This window comes from Rattus rattus, chromosome 6 (assembly GCF_011064425.1).
Source record: "Rattus rattus isolate New Zealand chromosome 6, Rrattus_CSIRO_v1, whole genome shotgun sequence".
Lineage (NCBI taxonomy): Eukaryota > Metazoa > Chordata > Mammalia > Rodentia > Muridae > Rattus > Rattus rattus.
Genome location: NC_046159.1, coordinates 137,281,970 through 137,300,628, shown reverse-complemented (window position 1 = coordinate 137,300,628; position 18,659 = coordinate 137,281,970). Strand labels below are relative to the sequence as shown.

Sequence of the window (18,659 nt, the reverse complement as noted above, 5' to 3'; positions counted from 1 at the left end):
GTGTGTGAGTGTGTGTGTGGTATAACCTGGCCAGGATTTTTATAAACATGCATTGCAGACTGCATATCAGTAGGTGATTTTGATAACCTCCCTTTATTCCATCCTGATTGTTTGGGAATGGAATGACACAAGGGTCAAGAGAGAGAAAGATATTCAGAGGAGGAGTACAGCATACCCAGGTATGGTTATGGGCTCAAGTAAGAGTTAGCCATACTTTATCCTCCTGCTTCACTATGAGATGATGCAGCCAAGGTGAGGGTCTTGAACCAGTGTCTGATGTTGGAACTCTTCACGCTCCATAACTGGGAGGGAAATAAATCTCTTTTCTTCATAGAGCTGATCTACATTTTATATTCATGACAGTAACAACCAGGAAAGGTCGGTATAAGCTTCCAATCTCCATATTTAATGCAAGGAAAAGAAAACCTGAGCTATAATGTAAAAGCGATGATTCCCCATTTATTAGCATACAGAGTCAGTGACGGGGAGTATAGGCACAGTATAGCAGTAGAAAAGCACCTCCTAGACTTAGGTCCCAGCTAAGTTAATCTGTGGGATTCCGATTAACAGTCTGATTGTGCTAGCACTCACGTTATAAAATAAAAGGCAATGAGATATTTACCCAGTCTTCTAAACAGAAGACAAAACTCTTTGCGATAATAGCTCTCACAGAAATAAATTCTTCTTTCACCCTATTGGACCAACCAACTCCCAAACCCTCCGTTTTGAGAAGAAATCATTACAGGACTTGTTTTTGAAGCACGTCCTTATTCATACACTCTCTGTGGCTTGTCGTTTGTCCTATCTTTAATCAAGGGATGTTGATCAAGGACTCAAAGTGACAGTAAGGAGTGGTCCCAGAAGTCTCCCAACACATGTGGTGACAGGCTAATGGCAACACAGTGGGTTACTGAGAAACCCTGAGTGTGAACATCAGGCTTTCTCACCACAAAAAGGAATACAGATGGTAATTAGCTAGATTTTCCTGGTACACACATCTATTTCAGAGCATCTTGTCAATACAATACTGAGTGTGTGTGTGTGTGTGTGTGTGTGTGTGTGTGTGTGTGTGTGTGTATACATATAGACTTTAATGTCAATAAAAGCAAATAAATTGTAGAGGAAACAGAATGCTTCATTTCTCAGAGGACATATGAAACTCCATAGTAGGTATGACTTGGCCCGTAGGCCTTTGTGTTGTTCTGCTCTTACCTCTCCCCCAGACATCCTAAGAAGGAGCCATTTTTCCTCCAGCAATTGCTACTAGGACTGGGAAGGGTCAGGTGACTTAACAACTAGCTATTGTAATTGGTTCTACTCTGAAAGGTGTGTTGTTTGTTTATTTATTTCATATGAATATTTTTGCCTGCATATATGCCTGTGCAGCCCTTGCATACAGTGCCTCTGGGGGCCAGAAGAGGACACCAGATCCCCTAGAACAGTTAATAGACAGTTGTGAGCTGCTATGTGGGTGTTGGGAATTGAATCCTAATATCCCTGGAACCTGGATAGCCTAGGAAAGCAGCCAGTGCTCCTGACCACTAAGCCATCTCTTCAGCCTCTCTGTTACTGCTTACGCAGCACAAATTGGATATCTGTGGGTATATCCAGCTGTTTCTTTCTCTGAGTATTAGAAGAAAGGGGTGGATGTGTTCTTCTTTCATAGAAATCAATATGATCTCTGGCCATTTAACCCTTTCTTCCACTTTTTCACACAAAGCCAGATCAAGACTTGACTCTCTCAAGATTCCCCACTTATTAGACTGTTTCCTCTGCCTGCCGTGCTGATGCCCATGTTGTTCCATTCTCCCATAATCCAACAGGCTGAAAGTCTCTAACTGTCTAGCCTCCAGGTCTCTGAGTCTCCCCTAGCCTTCCATACCAATTGTAGCATGTCCTCAGACGCTGTTCTATGTCTTACCATGGAGACATGTAATATAAACCATACAAAAGTGTTTACACACATGAGAATGTAACAATTTTCTTTTCTTTTCTTTTTTTTTTTTTTTTTGATCTTTAATTTCAGCCTTCAGGGACAAGAAAAGGTTGCCCATCTCTCCCTATCTATTCAATATAGTGCTTGATGTTCTAGCTAGAGCAATTAGACAACAAAAGGAGATCAAGGGGATACAAATTGGAAAGGAAGAAGTGTTGGTATCACTATTTGTGGATGATATGATAGTGAACCCAAAATTTCTACCAGATAACCCCTACAGCTGATAAACAATTTCAACAAAGTGGCTGGAAAAAAATTAACTCAAAAAATCTGTAGCTTTTTTATACAAATAATAAATATGGTAAGAAAGAAATTAGAGAAATAACACCCTTCACAATAGTCACAGATAATATCTTGGTGTAACTCTAACCAAGCAAGTGAAAGGTCTGTATGACAAGAACTTCAAGACTCTGAAGAAAGTAATCAAAGAAGACTCCAGAAGATAGAAAGATCTCCCATGCTCATGGATTGGTAGGATTAGCATAGTGAAAATGGCCATCTTACCAAAAGCAATTTACAGATCCAATGCGGTCTCCCTCAAAATTCCAATTCAATTCTTCATAGAGCTAGAAAGAGCAATTCTCAACTTCATATGGAAAAACAAAGAAAACACAGGATAACCAAAACAGTTCTCAACAATAAAAGATCTTTTGGTGGAATCACAATCCCTTACCTCCAGCTATACTACAAAGCAATAGTTATAAAAACCGCATGGCATTGATACAGAAACAGACAGGTTGATCAATGGAATAGAATCGAAGAACAGATATAAACCCACACACCTGTGGACACCTGATCTTTGACAAAGCCAAAACCATATGGTGGATAAAAGAAAGAATCTTCAATAACTGGTGCTGGTCTAACTGGCTTTCTGTATGTAGAGGAATGAAAATAAATCTGTATTTATCACCTTACATAAAGCTCATGCCCGACTGACATAATTATCTTAAAGTTGCCAATGACCTCCATATTTTATTTGACCTTACCTGTAATTAGGAGTGAAACTGAATTTTTTCCCCTGGACTATAGAAGAAAGTAGTATCACATGATAGAAAACAGTATAAATCATCTGTTTATTCCTTTTATACAGAAGGACATTGCTGGGTCATGTGGACCTCAGTGGTACACTTGCTTCGTGTGTGCAAGTCTCTGGGTTTGATCCCCAACATCAAATCGGATGTGACGAACAAAAGATGTCAGACTGGGGATATAGCTCAGAGACAGACCATTTGCCTGACAGGTGCAGGAGCTCAGCACTTTGAACTCAGCACTGCCACAACCAAACAAAACAGTGGAAGAGAAGAAGGAAAATTGCTTTTAAAAATATATTTTAAAATATTGTGAGATTACCCAACCAAACTGCAGAAAGAAATAGAGAAGGTTTTCTGTGTCAGTTAATCATAATAATAAATGTTGTTTTTCACACTTTAGATTGCTTTTTAGCATTAAAAACCATGTAATTTCCTATGACGTTTCTTAAATTTATTTTTTTTTTTTTTTTTTTTGGTTCTTTTTTTCGGAGCTGGGGACCGAACCCAGGGCCTTGCGCTTCCTAGGCAAGCGCTCTACCACTGAGCTAAATCCCAACCCCTCTTAAATTCATTTTTATGCTCTATTTTTATGCTTAACTTTGCATTGTTTTCCACAATATATACTACTAAATTAAAGATATCCGGGCTGAACAGACATCATTCTTTGCTTCTTATGGCAAAGAATTACGAGTTTTGATCGAAGTCCTATTTAAAGATTTAAAAAGATTTTATTTGTGGTTGCCCATATGCATGTATGGGTAGGGATGTCTATACAGGGGAGCGCAGTGTCTGTGGGAGCCAGAGCTTCAGGTCTTGTTAGAGATGGCACCTTTGAGCCAGATAACAGGGGTGCAAGTACCAAACTCAGCTCCTCTTAAAAAACAGAATCGTACCTTAACTGTTGAGCCAAATCTCTCACTCCAGGTCACTTAAATCAGTGATGTGATCAGAATCCATTATTTTACATTTTATGTCAGAAAAAAGCGATCCGTCTACCAGTGACCTAAGCTAGATTTGTAAAATTTGAGTTCTAAAAGTTGAAGCTGTGTGGCTGCATCAAGATCCCTTTCCAGTAGAGTAACCCTAAAGTCAGGCGTCAGTGTTGAATCTCATGAGACCTCTTAAATGAGCTTTTGTCCGGAGCCTGTGTCTTCTTTGTAGGGCGACTGTGTACTCATGTGGTGTATGCATATGCGTGTGCAGGTCCACAGTCTGGCGTGCCTACCCGTGGAGACTAGAGGAAGACAGCAGGCGTCCTGCTCTATCAGCTTAGCCTTCCCCCTTGAAACAGGGTCACATGCCCTGCAGCCAGGCTGTTGACCAACACGCCCCAGCGATCCTCCTGTCCGCCTCAGCCACCACAGGGTTAGGACTACAGGTGTGCATCCTGGGAATCTGAACTCAGTTCTTCATGCACGGAGATAAACACCATGAGCCATGGGCCCATGTTTCCTTCCAGAAGAATGTAGACTCAGTAGACAGTCATTATATAAACATTCAAATTCTGGGGCGGAAAAGCCACAAAGAAGACACTGCCCCATATACGCCTTCATTTAAGTCTAGTGCGTCAAGTAGATGGATTAGTTCTCAGCAAACTACTCAGTGCTGTCAACTTACTATGTCTGCTGAAGGAGCACAGAACTAATGGTGGGGGAGGGGAGGGGTGGCAGGGTGATTTCTTCATGTGAATTCAAGGACTTTCGTGGCTGCTTGGCAGTTCCAGCAAAAAAAAAAAAAATCTGTATTAATAATACTGATATGTTGGGTAGCTCTGCTTCTTATTTTCTTGTGCATTATAATTTCTGTATGGTCATTAAGTATAATTCTTTGAGCTTCATTAGTGTGCTCTTAAGTGTCTTTGAGAAAGATGATGCCACACGAAACATCCATTAGAAACGAACCTCCAAATCTCTCAGCCAGCCAAGCATTTAAAGTCTGCAGAGGTAGCGGCTTCCTGTTGTCCCAGCTGAAGAGAAGTGCAGTGTAGGTTTGTCTCCTAAGTATCATACTTTGGGGGTGATGTGAACGAAGGAAAGTAGGTGTCCAAGAGACTCCGTAGGCAGTTCTGACACTGCATCTGATACCTCCCCATCCCACCAGCAAGCTCAGCTCAACACATAGGACATGGCTGGCTTCACAGTCAGAGTTGCAGGGTATGGGAGCAAGAAAGGCAGAAGGCAGAGAGCAGAGAGTTTTATTTTTATGTAGAAACAGGAAGGTGTGGGTACTCCAAATCCACAGTGTTTAATGTGAGCTTAAATAAGAAGGCAGTGGAAAACACAGGTCAATAGCCTTGGAAAGAATTCTTGGCAGAACGTTTAGAAAACCACCATACTGGCATTTTAACTAGATGTAGTCAGACATCTGAATTCCATCTGTCTAGAATGATATGAAACGAATTCTCATTCCCCGAGTGGAATTGTGTTTATGATGTAATGTGGGATTTGTGCAGTCGCTTTGGCACATAGACCCTTATGTGTGTATTTAAGCAGAAGTTATGTGGCATGCATTGTGGGAAAGGCATTCCCACTAATGTATGACTTTAATTCAAAACGGTCTTGACCGCAACTGCGATAACAGCTGGAGCAGTTGTGCAGAAGTAGGTCACTTGTCCCTTTCCCCATGGCATTCTGACATAAGCTAAGGGTGCAGTGGTTTGCTTGGCCTAGATTAAAGTCAACCCAGTGCTTGAAGAGATGGCCTTGTATTGTCAGCCAGGAAGCCAAACACGTTGAGATGGAAACATTAAAAACGATAGAGAATGGTTGTACAGTATGACTTCCTTGGTTTAGTTCAGGTTCATGCCATTCTATTCCAAAGGACGTGTCCTCCCAAAATTCAGCACAAGCATTTGACTAGCAGTGTGTCTGCACTGTTGATAGAGAGTATGATTAACTAGCTGTTTGCCTGTACTGTGGATAGGGACTGTGAGCATGGCGGTTCAGGGAGGGGGCAGGTTTGAGCTCATTGGATGACGGCTGCATTGAGAAAGGGCATAAATAGCAAGCCCATGGGTGGGGCATGGGGTGGGTGGGTGTCATGTCCTCTAGAAAGTCCAGGAAGGCTTTCTGGATGAGAGACAGTGACAGGGGATGAGAGATTGGGTTGGATTTATAGCTCAAGAGCGAATACGTAAGAAGGTGACCGTTTCTGTTTGGCAGGGGATGAGTCAGGCTCAGCAACCCTGGGCATGGCTGTCCTGAGCCATCTCAGCAGCTCACGCCTGGGCAGAATCTTGGGGGTTTGTGGTTAGAGCATTTGTGGTTTTTAAAAGTTTCCCAGATGATGCTGGTTCAGAGCACTTCAGAACCACTGGCAGCTGAAAGTGCAGTTTATTACGCGTCCGTGAAATGTAGCTGGAAAGGGCGTTGGGACAGGACCCCAGAGGCTTTCCTGTGTTAAGCCAAGGACTTTCTCACCCACAGTATGGGAAACTATTGAAAAGTGCTGCTGCTGCTGCTTTTTTGGTTCCATTGTATCCAGGGCCAGCTTGGCTGCACATGCTTAGGGTCCTCCCAGGGCAACAGGAACAGTGCAGTGCAGAGTCCGTGTCTAGGTGTACCTCATGGCTTTGGTTCATTGCTGAGAGTGACTTAGTCATTGCCTCTGCCCTGGGGCTGGGACATTCTAATCTCTGATTTGGTTTTCTAAGCGGAATCATAGCAGCTTTTACAATGACTCTTCTCTGTCCAGGGGAGTCGGCTGTATCTTTGTTGAGATGATCCAAGGAGTCGCTGCATTTCCAGGAATGAAAGACATTCAGGATCAACTTGAACGGATATTTCTGGTAAGTTCTGCTCAAAGTGCTTCTCAGAAAAACTTGTTCCTAATTAGTTACTTAGTGACCTAATGAACTGCCGGAAATATTTTTAAAACATGTTTGTCCATCGTCGCATTGAATTCTAGCTTTTTTTTTTTTTTTTTTTTTTTTTTTTTTGCCTTTAAGAAGTAGGGAATTCATTGACTGGTATCCATTTAAATTATCATATGTGAATAAAGTGATAAAATAGTAAGAATGAGTGAGACAATGGTCTGTACATGAACATGCAGGAGAAATGACTCCATCTTTCAAAAGGATGGAGGTGACCTAACCAACACCCTCCATGTGGGTTCTATGGCCTTTGATTGCTAACCCTCTTCAGTGGCATTGCATGTGGAGAATGGCAGGTGAAGAGGGCATGGTAACCTTCCAGAAGAGACAGCTAGGCAAAACTTGCCTCAGTCAGGCCTTTAAGATAGCTCTCCTCTAGGAGAGGTATGGTGCTATGTTCCCCTGAGGTGATTTGAGGAAAATGACACCTCACCTCGGTCATCTTCTTCCTCAAATTGTAAGTCTTTTCTTACTATGAAATATATATTACATGGATCCAAAATGCAAGGCATTTACAAGATCACTGACTCATACTCTTCAAAAATTGCTGGTGTCATCAAAAACAAGGTACTATTGTAATTCCGGGTGGAAGCTGGGAGGATGTGACAGCTGAGTCATGTGGCCTCATGGGCGGACCCCTGGAGGATCAAACCTCAACAGAGAAAAATTTAGTGAGGGACACATGAAGTGTGGGATTTAGCCAATGTCCATGTATCAATGTGTGTCGTTAGTTGTGGCAAATGTTCCGAGTAAAGAAATTTTTGCAACCTTCGGTTGCTCATGGAGCAACTACTTTAAGCACTGAGCCATTTCACAAGGAGCCCTTCCACGTATCCTGTCAGTGTTTAAAACAACTGAAGAAGGTATTTTAATGAGGTATAGCTCATGTGTTGTCTGTGTCATGTTAAATCGTATCTGAATTGTTAGCCTTCCGGTTCGCTTAATCCCCAGGTATAACTACTATAATTTCTAAAGTTTCTAGTTAGCTTTTAATACCAAACCCTATGAAACAATAATTCTATAACATTTTAAAGGTTTTTTAAAATTTGTTTTGTGCTAAAAGCATTGCTTTCTTATATGTAAAATAGTTAAGTAAGGGTTAAAGGTATGTGACCTTTAACCTTACCACTTGAGAGGCAGAAACAGAAGGATCAGGATTTCAAGGCCAACCTTGATAATGTAGCAAGTTCAAGTTTTTTGAGATCTCAAAAAAAAAATTAATAGATGAGAAAACTTTAAAAAAAGATTAGTTTTTTTCCTGTATATTGTTTCAAAATGAGTGCAAAGTAAACCCACATAGTTATATAAGTGAATTATATGATAAGGCAATAGATGTAGGAAAGTGAGTTTCCCAACAGCAAAATCTTACTTACTGGAGATGTTTGCATAATACAAGTAATTTATATCAGGGAGCACATTTGTATGTCTTTCTTGTATGGAGATTTAGCTCCCATTTCTTAATTGTACAGCAATGTTTTTCTAATTTTATGGGTATTCAGAGACCTTTGAGCCATAGCTAGGCTTTTAATAAGCCAGAGAAATAAATCACCACAAATTTCCCCTGGGCTCATCGATGCATCAGGCCACAGTTTGCCCTTCCACAGATTGCACAGAGATCCTTGAGCGCAGATAACCCTCGTGACTGCGGAAAGGCATTGTTTCATTTGCCACAGACACTGATGTCCATAATGCTCCTAAAGATAAAATGTCCTGTGGTAGTTTGGAGCTGACGATCATGTTTTTTGGAAGATGGCTGATTTAGAATTAAATGACTGTATGTTTTGCCCTGAAGAATTAGAGAAAAAAAAATCAAAAGAAGAAGTCTAGGAACTTTGGACATCAAATGTTGTCATCTTAAATAGTTTATATTCTCCTCTGCACTGTTGACATTTGCAAATGTAGCTCTGTAGCATGTTAAGGAAGCCCCACTTTGGATTTGTTGATCATTAGATAAGGACATTGGACAAACTCAATAAGGTGGAATCAATGGTAGGGAAAAACCTCTTTTCCTCGGTGACCTTTTATATCAGGCCTAAATAGGAATGGCTATTAAATGGGGATTAAGTCTCCTTCAGCAGGCGTCTACTAGACACTGCCAGAACCTCGTTTCTAAAGTGGCAGTTGTATATCTGGCCTCTCGGAAAGCATTGCCTAGGAGTCAATCAACTTTGAAAGTCGTGAAACATCGGATTATTTAGTTTGTTTTGTGTCTTAATATCGGGATTAAGCCCATTCACTTGCCTGTAAGCTGTACGTTAAAAGGTGGTTAATAACCTTGGAGCACAAAATTAATACCTTGTAAGCGAAGATAGTCATTATAATTACTTCCCACACACTGGGTCTTTATTAAAAATGAACAAGGCTGCAAAGATCAACCAGCGAAAGCCTCTCTGTCTTCCTTTGTGTATCCTTCTTTTGTGGGAGAGAGCAGGTCACATTTTAACAAATCCAATTAATTCATTTTCCGAGCACCACAACCGTGTTGGTGCACAAGGCGAGCCGGCGTCGCCTCTACCTGCAATTTCCCATTACATCGTTCTCCATCTTGAATTCACGATGTTCATATGCGAGACACGAAGAAAGGCGGTAGAATCTGTACAGAAGCTGTTCGAAACATGTGGAGCTGTGTGTGCATCTTTACCAAGTTCTTAATGAGCAGCTCTGCTGGTGTAGGGGAACAACGGTTTGTTTCCAGTCCTTCAGCGTCGCCTGTTCTAAAATATAACGCGATGCGTTCTGTTCACCTCCATTAGCTGTAAAACACGAGCAGCAGACAGGTTCATTTAGGTGAGTGGCAAAATCCACGACTAATAAGAAGAATTTGTATTCCGAACACATTGTTCTGGCTGGCGGAGAAGAAGCCCTCGTGATAGAACCCTGGGAATATGTGTCTGTCACTTCAGAACAGCTGAGCAAATGGCAACGGGTACACACACAGCTGTCAGAATCCTCGGCAGATGCTTCCGGGTTTATGTGGCTCCCGGCCCAGAGTACAGCAGTGGCGACAAGGGGTGGGGTCGGGGCACATGGTTCCGTTATACAGGCCTCTTCTTTTTCTCCAGTCTTTGATCGTCAGTAAACCTGACTGTCTCACCCGTCTCTACCTGCTAGGTCTCCTAGCCTGCCGTGGAATTTCATCTGCTGCTTGTTAACCTATTTTCTATTATTTGATTGTTACATTGGTTAAAATATTCCCCTTCATCAGCGTTATGTGTCAGTCAGAATTTAAATGTGCGTGTGTGTGCGTGCGTGTGTGTGTGTGTGTGTGTGTGTGTGTGTGTGTGTGTGTGTGTGTGTTCAGGCACATGCATGCCACAGTGTACATGTGGAGGTCAGAGGACAAGTCTTCAGTCAGTTCTTTCTTTCTGCCATAGAGGTTCATCGGGCTTGGAGTTAAGTGCATTTACCTCTTGTTGACCAAAAAATTTAATTCTAAAATTGGGTGACATTGCAAGAGTAGGCTTCAGGCTGGTGGATGTTTAAAGAAAGCATTTCCAGGGAGTCATATGGAGAAACCCAGGAGATGATCACTTAGCTCTGGGAAAGGGACAGCAGCGTGGAAACAATGTATGTGTACAGCCTGCTCTTTCAGGACTGGTGATGGGGAAAATCTTCTCCCCACAAGAGAAGACAATAAGAAAACAAGGAGACACTCTACTTCAGCTGCTGCTTACCATGTTCTGGTGCTATCTATGGAGGTGGTACTTGTTGACTGAAGGGAGTAGGCAGAAGGCATGAAGAGACTGGAGATGCAAGCATTTCAGGCAAAAGGACTAGCTCATGACAGCTGTATTATAATGAAATTTCTCAAGACCAAGTCTGTTAAATTAAGGGCAGTCTTCATGATCAAAGTGAGTTCTGACACTCTCACTACTCTGGCCTGTTTTACGTCAATCATCTTCTCACTTGGGAAGTGTTTGTGTGAATTACATAGTACATGTAGTATACACACATAGGATATATTTGATAGTAGAGGTCACGATCAAATACTAAAGTGAATCAGTCAAGAGAATTTGCAAAGCACCCGGGTGAGCGTCTGAAGCTGGAATTGTGTGAACGTTGGAGATACGGGCTTCTGCGTCAGTTCTCCATGAGAGTTGGCATGGCTAGACAAACATGAGATGTGTTTCTGTTTGGAAGAGCAGATGTTGGCTCAGAGGAGACAGAAGGATGCCCAGAGTACAGAGAGCCTGAACTCACTAATTTTGAGTGTCAGAACTAGAACTTGAAGGGCTTGTTCTCTCCACCTTGTGTAAGACAGTAAGGTTAATGATGCTGTTGAGAAAATGCCATGTTTGAAACTTCTGAGCGAATACTTCTAGGATGGCAGATTGGTAGAGCCAAGTTACACAGTGTGCTCATTATGTGAGTCGGCCGTGAAGTGTTGGAAAACACTGAGCATAGCCATCTCTGAGAGATGGGTCGGAAGAAAGGGCGGAGTTACCTTGAGTCCTTTTAAGTCAATGTTTACATGTTTTATGATACATCATAAATATTTTCCCTTTTATTGAAAAAGTTTTTTCCTCATACAATACATCCTAATTATAGGTCCCTCTCCCTCTATTCCTCCCAGTTCCAACACATCTTCCCTCCCATCCAGAGCTACCCCCTTACTCTCACCGGAAAACAATCAAGATCCTAAGGACAATTAAAAATAAAAAGATAAATAGAGGCTAATACCTTAGAATAGGACAACCAAACAACCAGAAGGAAAAGAGCCCAAGAGAAAGCACAAGAGAGAGACCCACTTATTTGCACACTTAGGAATCCTACAAAGACACTAAATGCTTAGGTGTGTGTGTGTGTGTGTGTGTGTGTGTGTGTGTGTGTGTGCATATATATGTGAAAAATAAAATGTCATGACACGACGTGAGGCAAGGGACCTTCAAAGATGCCATTGAGTGCTTTTTCTGCTGGCCATCCATTGCTGGACACAAAGCTACCCTTAAGTCTAGTTTCCCCACTGAGACTCCCTTGAAGAAAATTAATTTTTTTTTTATTTCCAAGTGGTTGTGAATCGGATATTCCTCCTGGGTCGTGGACAGGGGCCTTTGTCCCCCATCTGGTGCAGACATGTGCATGCCCTGTACATGCTGCCTGGTTCTCTGTAAGACCATATTACAGAGTTTGCTGATTTTAAGGGTTATGCTTGGTGTCCTTCACCCTCTGGCTTTTTACAATCTTCCTGCCTCCTCTTCCGTGGGGTTCCCTGAGCACTTTCAGGGAGGAATTCCTTGGAGACATCCTGGATAGGGATGAGTGTCCCAAGCTCTCCCACTCTCTGCCTGCCTGGCTGTGGGTCTCTATCTGTTCTGATCTGCCGAAGGAGGAGGCTTCTCTGATGGTGGTTGAGCCAGGCACTGATCTGCTTCCCTGGTTCCCTGGTGGAGTGCCATCCTAGATATTTTTAAATGATGTAGTTTAGAGTATTTGTAAATGATGCTGGAGATGGAGGAAGGCATAGTTGATAGATCAAAGAATTGCAAAAAGCCAGAGAGAACGGGAGAGTAGATGGTGCCTTGGAGGAGAGACTTAAATAATATTGTAGAGGATAAGGAAGAAATAATAATAATTAATATGGTTGTTTTATTTTTTAGCTTAAACAAGTGGGTTCCCATTTATATCCCATATAAAATAATAGTAAACTCATTAATGTACAATCATAAATATGTTACCACTTTGTTAATACTGGGATGTATTGTTAGTGTGTGGCTACTTCCCTATTTCAATTGTGTCTTACCCTGCAACCAATCCAAAACTGCATGCTTTTAATCAATACCAATAATTTTACAGATTCATCTTTCCTAATCTGAGTAACTCAACTAGGGCTTTCCTGGGAGGTTCTGGAGTTTGATGGGAAATCTTGGCTAGTGCTGGGTGGAACAGGTAAACCTGGTCAAATATTTTGGTTTCTCTCTGTAGAGTCGTGGCTATCTCCCAGGGGCCTCTCCCACTTGACTGACTTAGACTCCCTAACAACCCAATTGGGCTCTAAGAACAGGTATCCCAAAGAAGCAGATGAGGATACCGTGTCTTTCTTAACTCAACCCTAGAAGTCGCACAGTCACTGATGTCACAGAGTCATTTTCTCTCTATTGGGCAAAGCAGTCATAGATCTCTCCCAAAGTCCAGAAGGGACATGGACTGCAATTTTAGGAGAGAAGCATGTGAAAATAGCAGGGCCATTCTTTACCATCGCTACACAGGCTATCTCAGTTTTCGTTAAGTCTTGTCAGGCTGGTAGACAACTTTGTAGGGAGACATCTTCTGTCAGCCATGCATTCAAACTCTAGTTTTATTTCCATGTATCCAAGCTCATGGTAGCGGTCACAATGCTATCCCCAGTGATGAATGTGAAAGTGTGAAATGTCACCTTAATGCTTTCAGGCTATGGGGCACTTCTTTTTCTCACCATCCTTTCTCCCCATTTGCACTAGCAAGCTCACAGACGGGTCAGACTGAAGAAACCTGCTCAGATACTGCTCTATCAGGACACACGTGTCTGAGGAGGTGGTGACACTTTTTAAGATCTTAGGATGGTAAGGGATTGTCCTATAACTCAAATTCTGCCTTTCAGGGCCTTTCCCCTTCTTCATTTGTAACTATACATCCACAGATGGGGAAACATAAGCTTTGTTCCGAAGAACACAACTTTTTTTTCTTGTGCAGGCAGCTTCTGAGATGGTTCCCCTTGAACTCTAAGCCCTGGGTTGGAACTAGTGAGCTGTTTCTAGTGATGTGCAGCACTCGTCAGAGTTACAAAGAGATCGTCACTTCTGAGGATGGAGAGATGGCTTAGCAGTTGAAGCCCTTTCTACTCTTTCAGAGGACCAGTGTCATGTTCCCATCATCCACATTGTGGCCCACAACCACCCTGACTCCAATTCCAGGAAGCCCTCTCCTGACCTCCACCTGTATGAGACATGCATGTAGTACACATACATGTAGGTAAAGCATTCATTCACATAAAGTTAAACAAATTTTAAAAATTGATATTTAAAAAAATGTCACTTTTTCTTTAATGTACGCCTGTGCCTAGTATTATGTACAGGAGGAAATGAAGATCCCTAACCAGCCCGATGCAGTCCTGTACTTGTTGTCTCTCACATTACTTGAGTAAGAATACACCTTTTTTTGTGTTACTTACTTCCCCTTCTTCTCCTGAAGAGTTTACCCTTCAGAGTGGCTCTCTCTTGGCTATTAATCTTTTCATGAAGAACAGTTTCACTTAAAAAGGCACCTTCAATCATCTCCTGTCCAAACCTCTGCAAAGAAACACATCTTCCTCGAACTATTTTATCCTCACTTGATCTCCCGATCCACATTATTAGATAGCTTGATAAAATCCAGTGTCTGTTTGATTAAAATTCATCTTATACCATAATCTACCTGAGTCACTGGAGCACGTCCCTTGGAGAACAATTTCTGTCTCAGTCAGCTAACAGGCTACTTGACCTTGGAGGTGACTCATCCTCCGTCTCTCTGTCTTCCGACAGTGGTAGCCATACATCTTCCAGGCTGTGTGCACGCCATGGCAATTGGTATTCCTTCCAGAGTCTGTTTGTAAGTTTAGTTGTACTGGAAGCGTGTTAAGAAGTATAGAGCATGAGTGGGCCAGGATATATTTTTTCTCTTGGCATAGTAAAAACAACGGTTTTCTGTGGATGTTTTAATAACTGCATTATGCAGTGTGTCCCTGGTTGTCAGTCTCTCCTCAGGAATTCGTCTTCTCCAGGAAAAGGCCAAATGTCAGGATTAGCACACTTTGTCATGCATGTTCGCCAGTCCCTGGTGACCATGCAAGAACTGGCTGAGGGACTTTTTCAGTTACTCCTCTGTTGCTATGATAGAATGGGTTAGCCAAAAGGAGGAGTATATTTTGCCTTATGTTCTGAAGGGAGTGCCCATAATGGCCAGGAAGGCCTGGAGTAGAGAAGAAGCAGATACCTACCTAGGTGATTATATTTCACCCCCACAAAAGGATCAGAGGGGAAGGGATGGGGAGGTGGAGAGGATGGTGGGGGTGAGTCTGTAAACCCTAAAAGCCCAACCCCAGTGACATGCTTCTTCTAGCAATGCTCCACCTCTTAAAGCTTTCATAACCTTCCCAAACAGTGATAACTGGGACCAAGTTTTTAAACATAGGAACCCATGGGGAAAGGGGCATCTCTCATTCATACCACCACAGGGACACGTCCTGTGCCATCCAGCCTTTGAGCTTAACAGCTACATATTTGTCTAAACACAGTTCGTCATTCTAAATACTAGCAATGGCCCCTGTCTTACCGTGAAGAGATCTGAGTTGCCGGCTAGAAGTCCCCTCTCCTTCACCTGTAGTGACTGCACAACCTGCCTGCTACCTCCCTGCACTTCCTGCTCACACTGCAGTTGCTATTGCTACTTCTATTCTCTTACTAGGTTACCTTGTATGTTGCAGGCACCGGTGTACACCTTAACACTACATCCACAATAACTCATAGATTTATGTAGTGGTCAGTGTAATTTCTTAAGCTTATTTTCACTCTACTTATTCATTTGTTTGTTTGTTTGTTTACTTGCCTACCTACCTGTCTATCTATCCATCCATCTATCTATCTATCTATATCGTGACATTCCCTGGTCTCACTATATAAGCTCTAACTTCACTCATCCTTCTCTCAAATTCATGTCAATCCTCCTACCTAATCTCTTGAGTAATGAAATGATAGATTTGAGCCACGGTGACCTGCTGTCTATGTTCTTTCTTCTTGAAATGCATACTTTGGTGAATTTGGTAAAGTTACTTTAGGAAGCACATAAAAAAATTAAAAATAGTTTCTTCCTTTCCACTTTTTAAAAAATTATTTTAAATTTTTAATGAATAATTATTTTAAATTTTTAATGAATAATTATTTTTCTTCGGTTTTTCCATTTGGAGTTCCTGGGTCTAGTAACATCTAATCACAAACAGATAACATTTAACATTCAGTTGCAGAGCAGAACAAATAACTGTCATTCAGTCTAAGCAAAATTCAGTATGGAAGTGTTTCATGTTTGCCAGGTGGAAAGTAAACAGCTGAAAGGTATTGATGAATACCTTTTGAAGAGTAATATTAGACCCCTCTCTTGAGTCTCTTCATACTCATGACAAATGAAACAGTGCTCACATCTCATGTAGAAAAGTGATGTGTGCACAATGCACCTGTGCACTTTCAGCATTTGAGTCAACTGATTTATCACTTGGGAATATGGTATGTTCAGAAGTAACAATTTATATATTTTTGATGATGTTTGCAAAGTTTCCATGGAATTTTCTTTTGAAAAACTTTTTTTTGAAAGAATGCTACTCTGAGGTAATTAAGAAGCTAGCTACAATTATGGGGACATTAAATATGACTATATGTTATTTACAAATTTTCCTTCCTGTAGTAATACTCTATTCTAGAGATAATAATAGCAACTGTAGAGAATGGTCAGTCTCACAATTCTGGTCTTTCCGATACACCACAGTGCTGAATTGGACACAAAGTGATAAATGTATTAACTTTAAGGAAATTACAACCACCTTCCTAGCATGTAAGAAGATAATGCTTCTTCTTTCCAAATGGGTAAATTCAGTTTTTTGCAGTAAATTTAAAAATAGTATTTATGGGGACTCTCAATATATCTTCCACTCAGATTTGCTGTGGTCTTAAAAACTATATATACTGAGAGAGAAAAGGATGTTATCCATAATAAATTGCAGTAAAATGCTGTTCGTATAATTCATTGTCTTTTGAACTAATAGTCTCTTCTTTCATTATGTGAGACATGACATGGACAGGAGCAGACACTTTGACAGTGGAAATATTTTTGCATGCTATGGTAAGGGTGTGGGAGCTGAAGGACCATAAATACCAGTCTCTAAATTGAAAGAACCAAGAATGTAGCTGTGAATACTAATTGGGCCATCCAAAACATGTGTTCAGGGTAGATGAGATGGCTCTATCCCCAACCCAATGATGTCAGTTCAATCTTCTTGACACACATGGTGAAGGAAAAGTTTGCTCCCATCACATGCTGCTTGGCATGTTCATGGCCTTTCCCTTTGTCATACACTAAATAAATTTAATAGTAGTAGTAGAAGTAGAAGTAGTAGAAGTTGTAATAGTAGTAGTAGTAGAAGTAGTAGAAGTTGTAGTAGTAGTAGTAGTAATAGTAGTGGTAGTAGAAATTGTAGTAGAAGTTGAGTAGTAGTAGTAATAGTAGTAGTAGAAGAAGTAGTAGAGGTTGTAGTAGTAGTAGAAGTAGAAGTAGTAGAGGTTGTAGTAGTAGTAGAAGTTGTAGTAGTAGTAGTAGTAGTAGTAGTAGTAGTAGTAGAAGAAGTAGAGGTTGTAGTAGTAGTAGTAGTAGTAGTAGCAGCAGCAGCAGCAGCAGCAGCAGCAGTAGTAATACTACTCTATTCCCTGGGGCAGGGCTTGGGATGGGACAATATTACTGATGATTATTCTGGTATGAATTGGATGAAATAGAACATTCATTTACTTGTACAGACCTGTATCACCCTTACTTCCAAAAGAGGAAGAGATGCTTGGCCACATTGTCCCTCATACAAAACTCAATAAGATTTACAGAAAATAGTGTTTTGCCTTGGAGTTTTAAGATCAGGATGTTCTATTTTTTCAAATATAAGTGGTTTGTGACCTACAGAGATATTGAATCATCATTATTATTGTTTTAACATTTTTGTTGTTTTGTTTGTCTGTTTGTTTGTTTTGAGAGAGGGTCACCGTATAGAAGGCTAGCCTCAAGCCGAACTACTGATCTTATTGCCTTTATATTACAAATACTGGGACTGCAATTTATAGACTGCTTTATATTAGCATTTTTAAAAAGCTAGTGAGCAAGCCATACAACTCATAACTTTGATTTCCCTATAAGACATATATTCCTTTGACTTCTGGTTTCCAGAGTAGTTATTTCATTTATGAAAATGTTAAGGAAACCACAACAACAAACAAAGTGAAGGGTTAATTTTGGGGACAGGATTGTTTTGTTGTAATAAACCAACTGCTTGCTCTCAATTTGCTCAAAAACTTACTGAACTAAAAGTTTGAGGATTGCTTTGGACTTGCTTGCTAAGCCCACAGCTCAAGAACTGAGTTTGACAAATGTCGAGTGTTTAGTGCTCAAAGCCTTGTGTCCAAATCAAAGACATGTCTTCAGTAGATTTCTTTAACCTTCCTGTCAGCATCTCCCTATCTTTCCTCATGCGATCCTCCCAAGAAGTAGTCACGCTGTGCTTCCCCAGGCACCCAATCAGTGTCTGTTCTTTCTGCTGATGTCAGCCAGGCCTGACGTGCCAGGCCTTGTGTTTGTAGCGCACTGAGATCACATACAAGAAAACTGTAGAGGGGCATGGCTACAGTGAGATTCATAATAGTGCCAGTCATTCTTTAAGATGTTGCTATTATGACTGAATTATTTATTTCTTCTACATGTGCTGATGATATTTTGGTGATTGTTCTGAGCTTCAGGACAGCCATCAGCAATACTTAGGATATGTTTCAGAAAGATAAAAAGATGAAAATTTGTCTTAAGAGGTTCTTTCTTTAACTGTTGCTGGAATTTTCTGTCAAAAGTACCACCTCTACATTCCTAAGAGGCTCAACCAGGCCTCAGCAGGCTAACTAAGAAATGAATAATTGTGCCAAACACAGAGAGGAGATTTAATCAATGTGGTCACACTGGAAGGAGGAACACATGGGGTGAGCTCAGCAGCCACAAGTTCTCTTCCAGGCAG

General features: G+C 41.2%; 1 protein-coding gene across 4 annotated transcripts in view; it reads left to right on the top strand.

The window, feature by feature from the left end:
• Positions 1 to 18,659, top strand: part of Cdk14 (cyclin dependent kinase 14) — a 475,778-nt gene that overhangs the window by 335,774 nt on the left and 121,345 nt on the right. For all 4 annotated transcript variants that reach the window (XM_032907015.1, XM_032907014.1, XM_032907013.1 and 1 more), the window contains one exon: positions 6,721 to 6,814. In XM_032907015.1, coding sequence (XP_032762906.1) covers positions 6,721 to 6,814 — 94 coding nt within the window. The remainder of the gene's footprint in view (positions 1 to 6,720; positions 6,815 to 18,659) is intronic.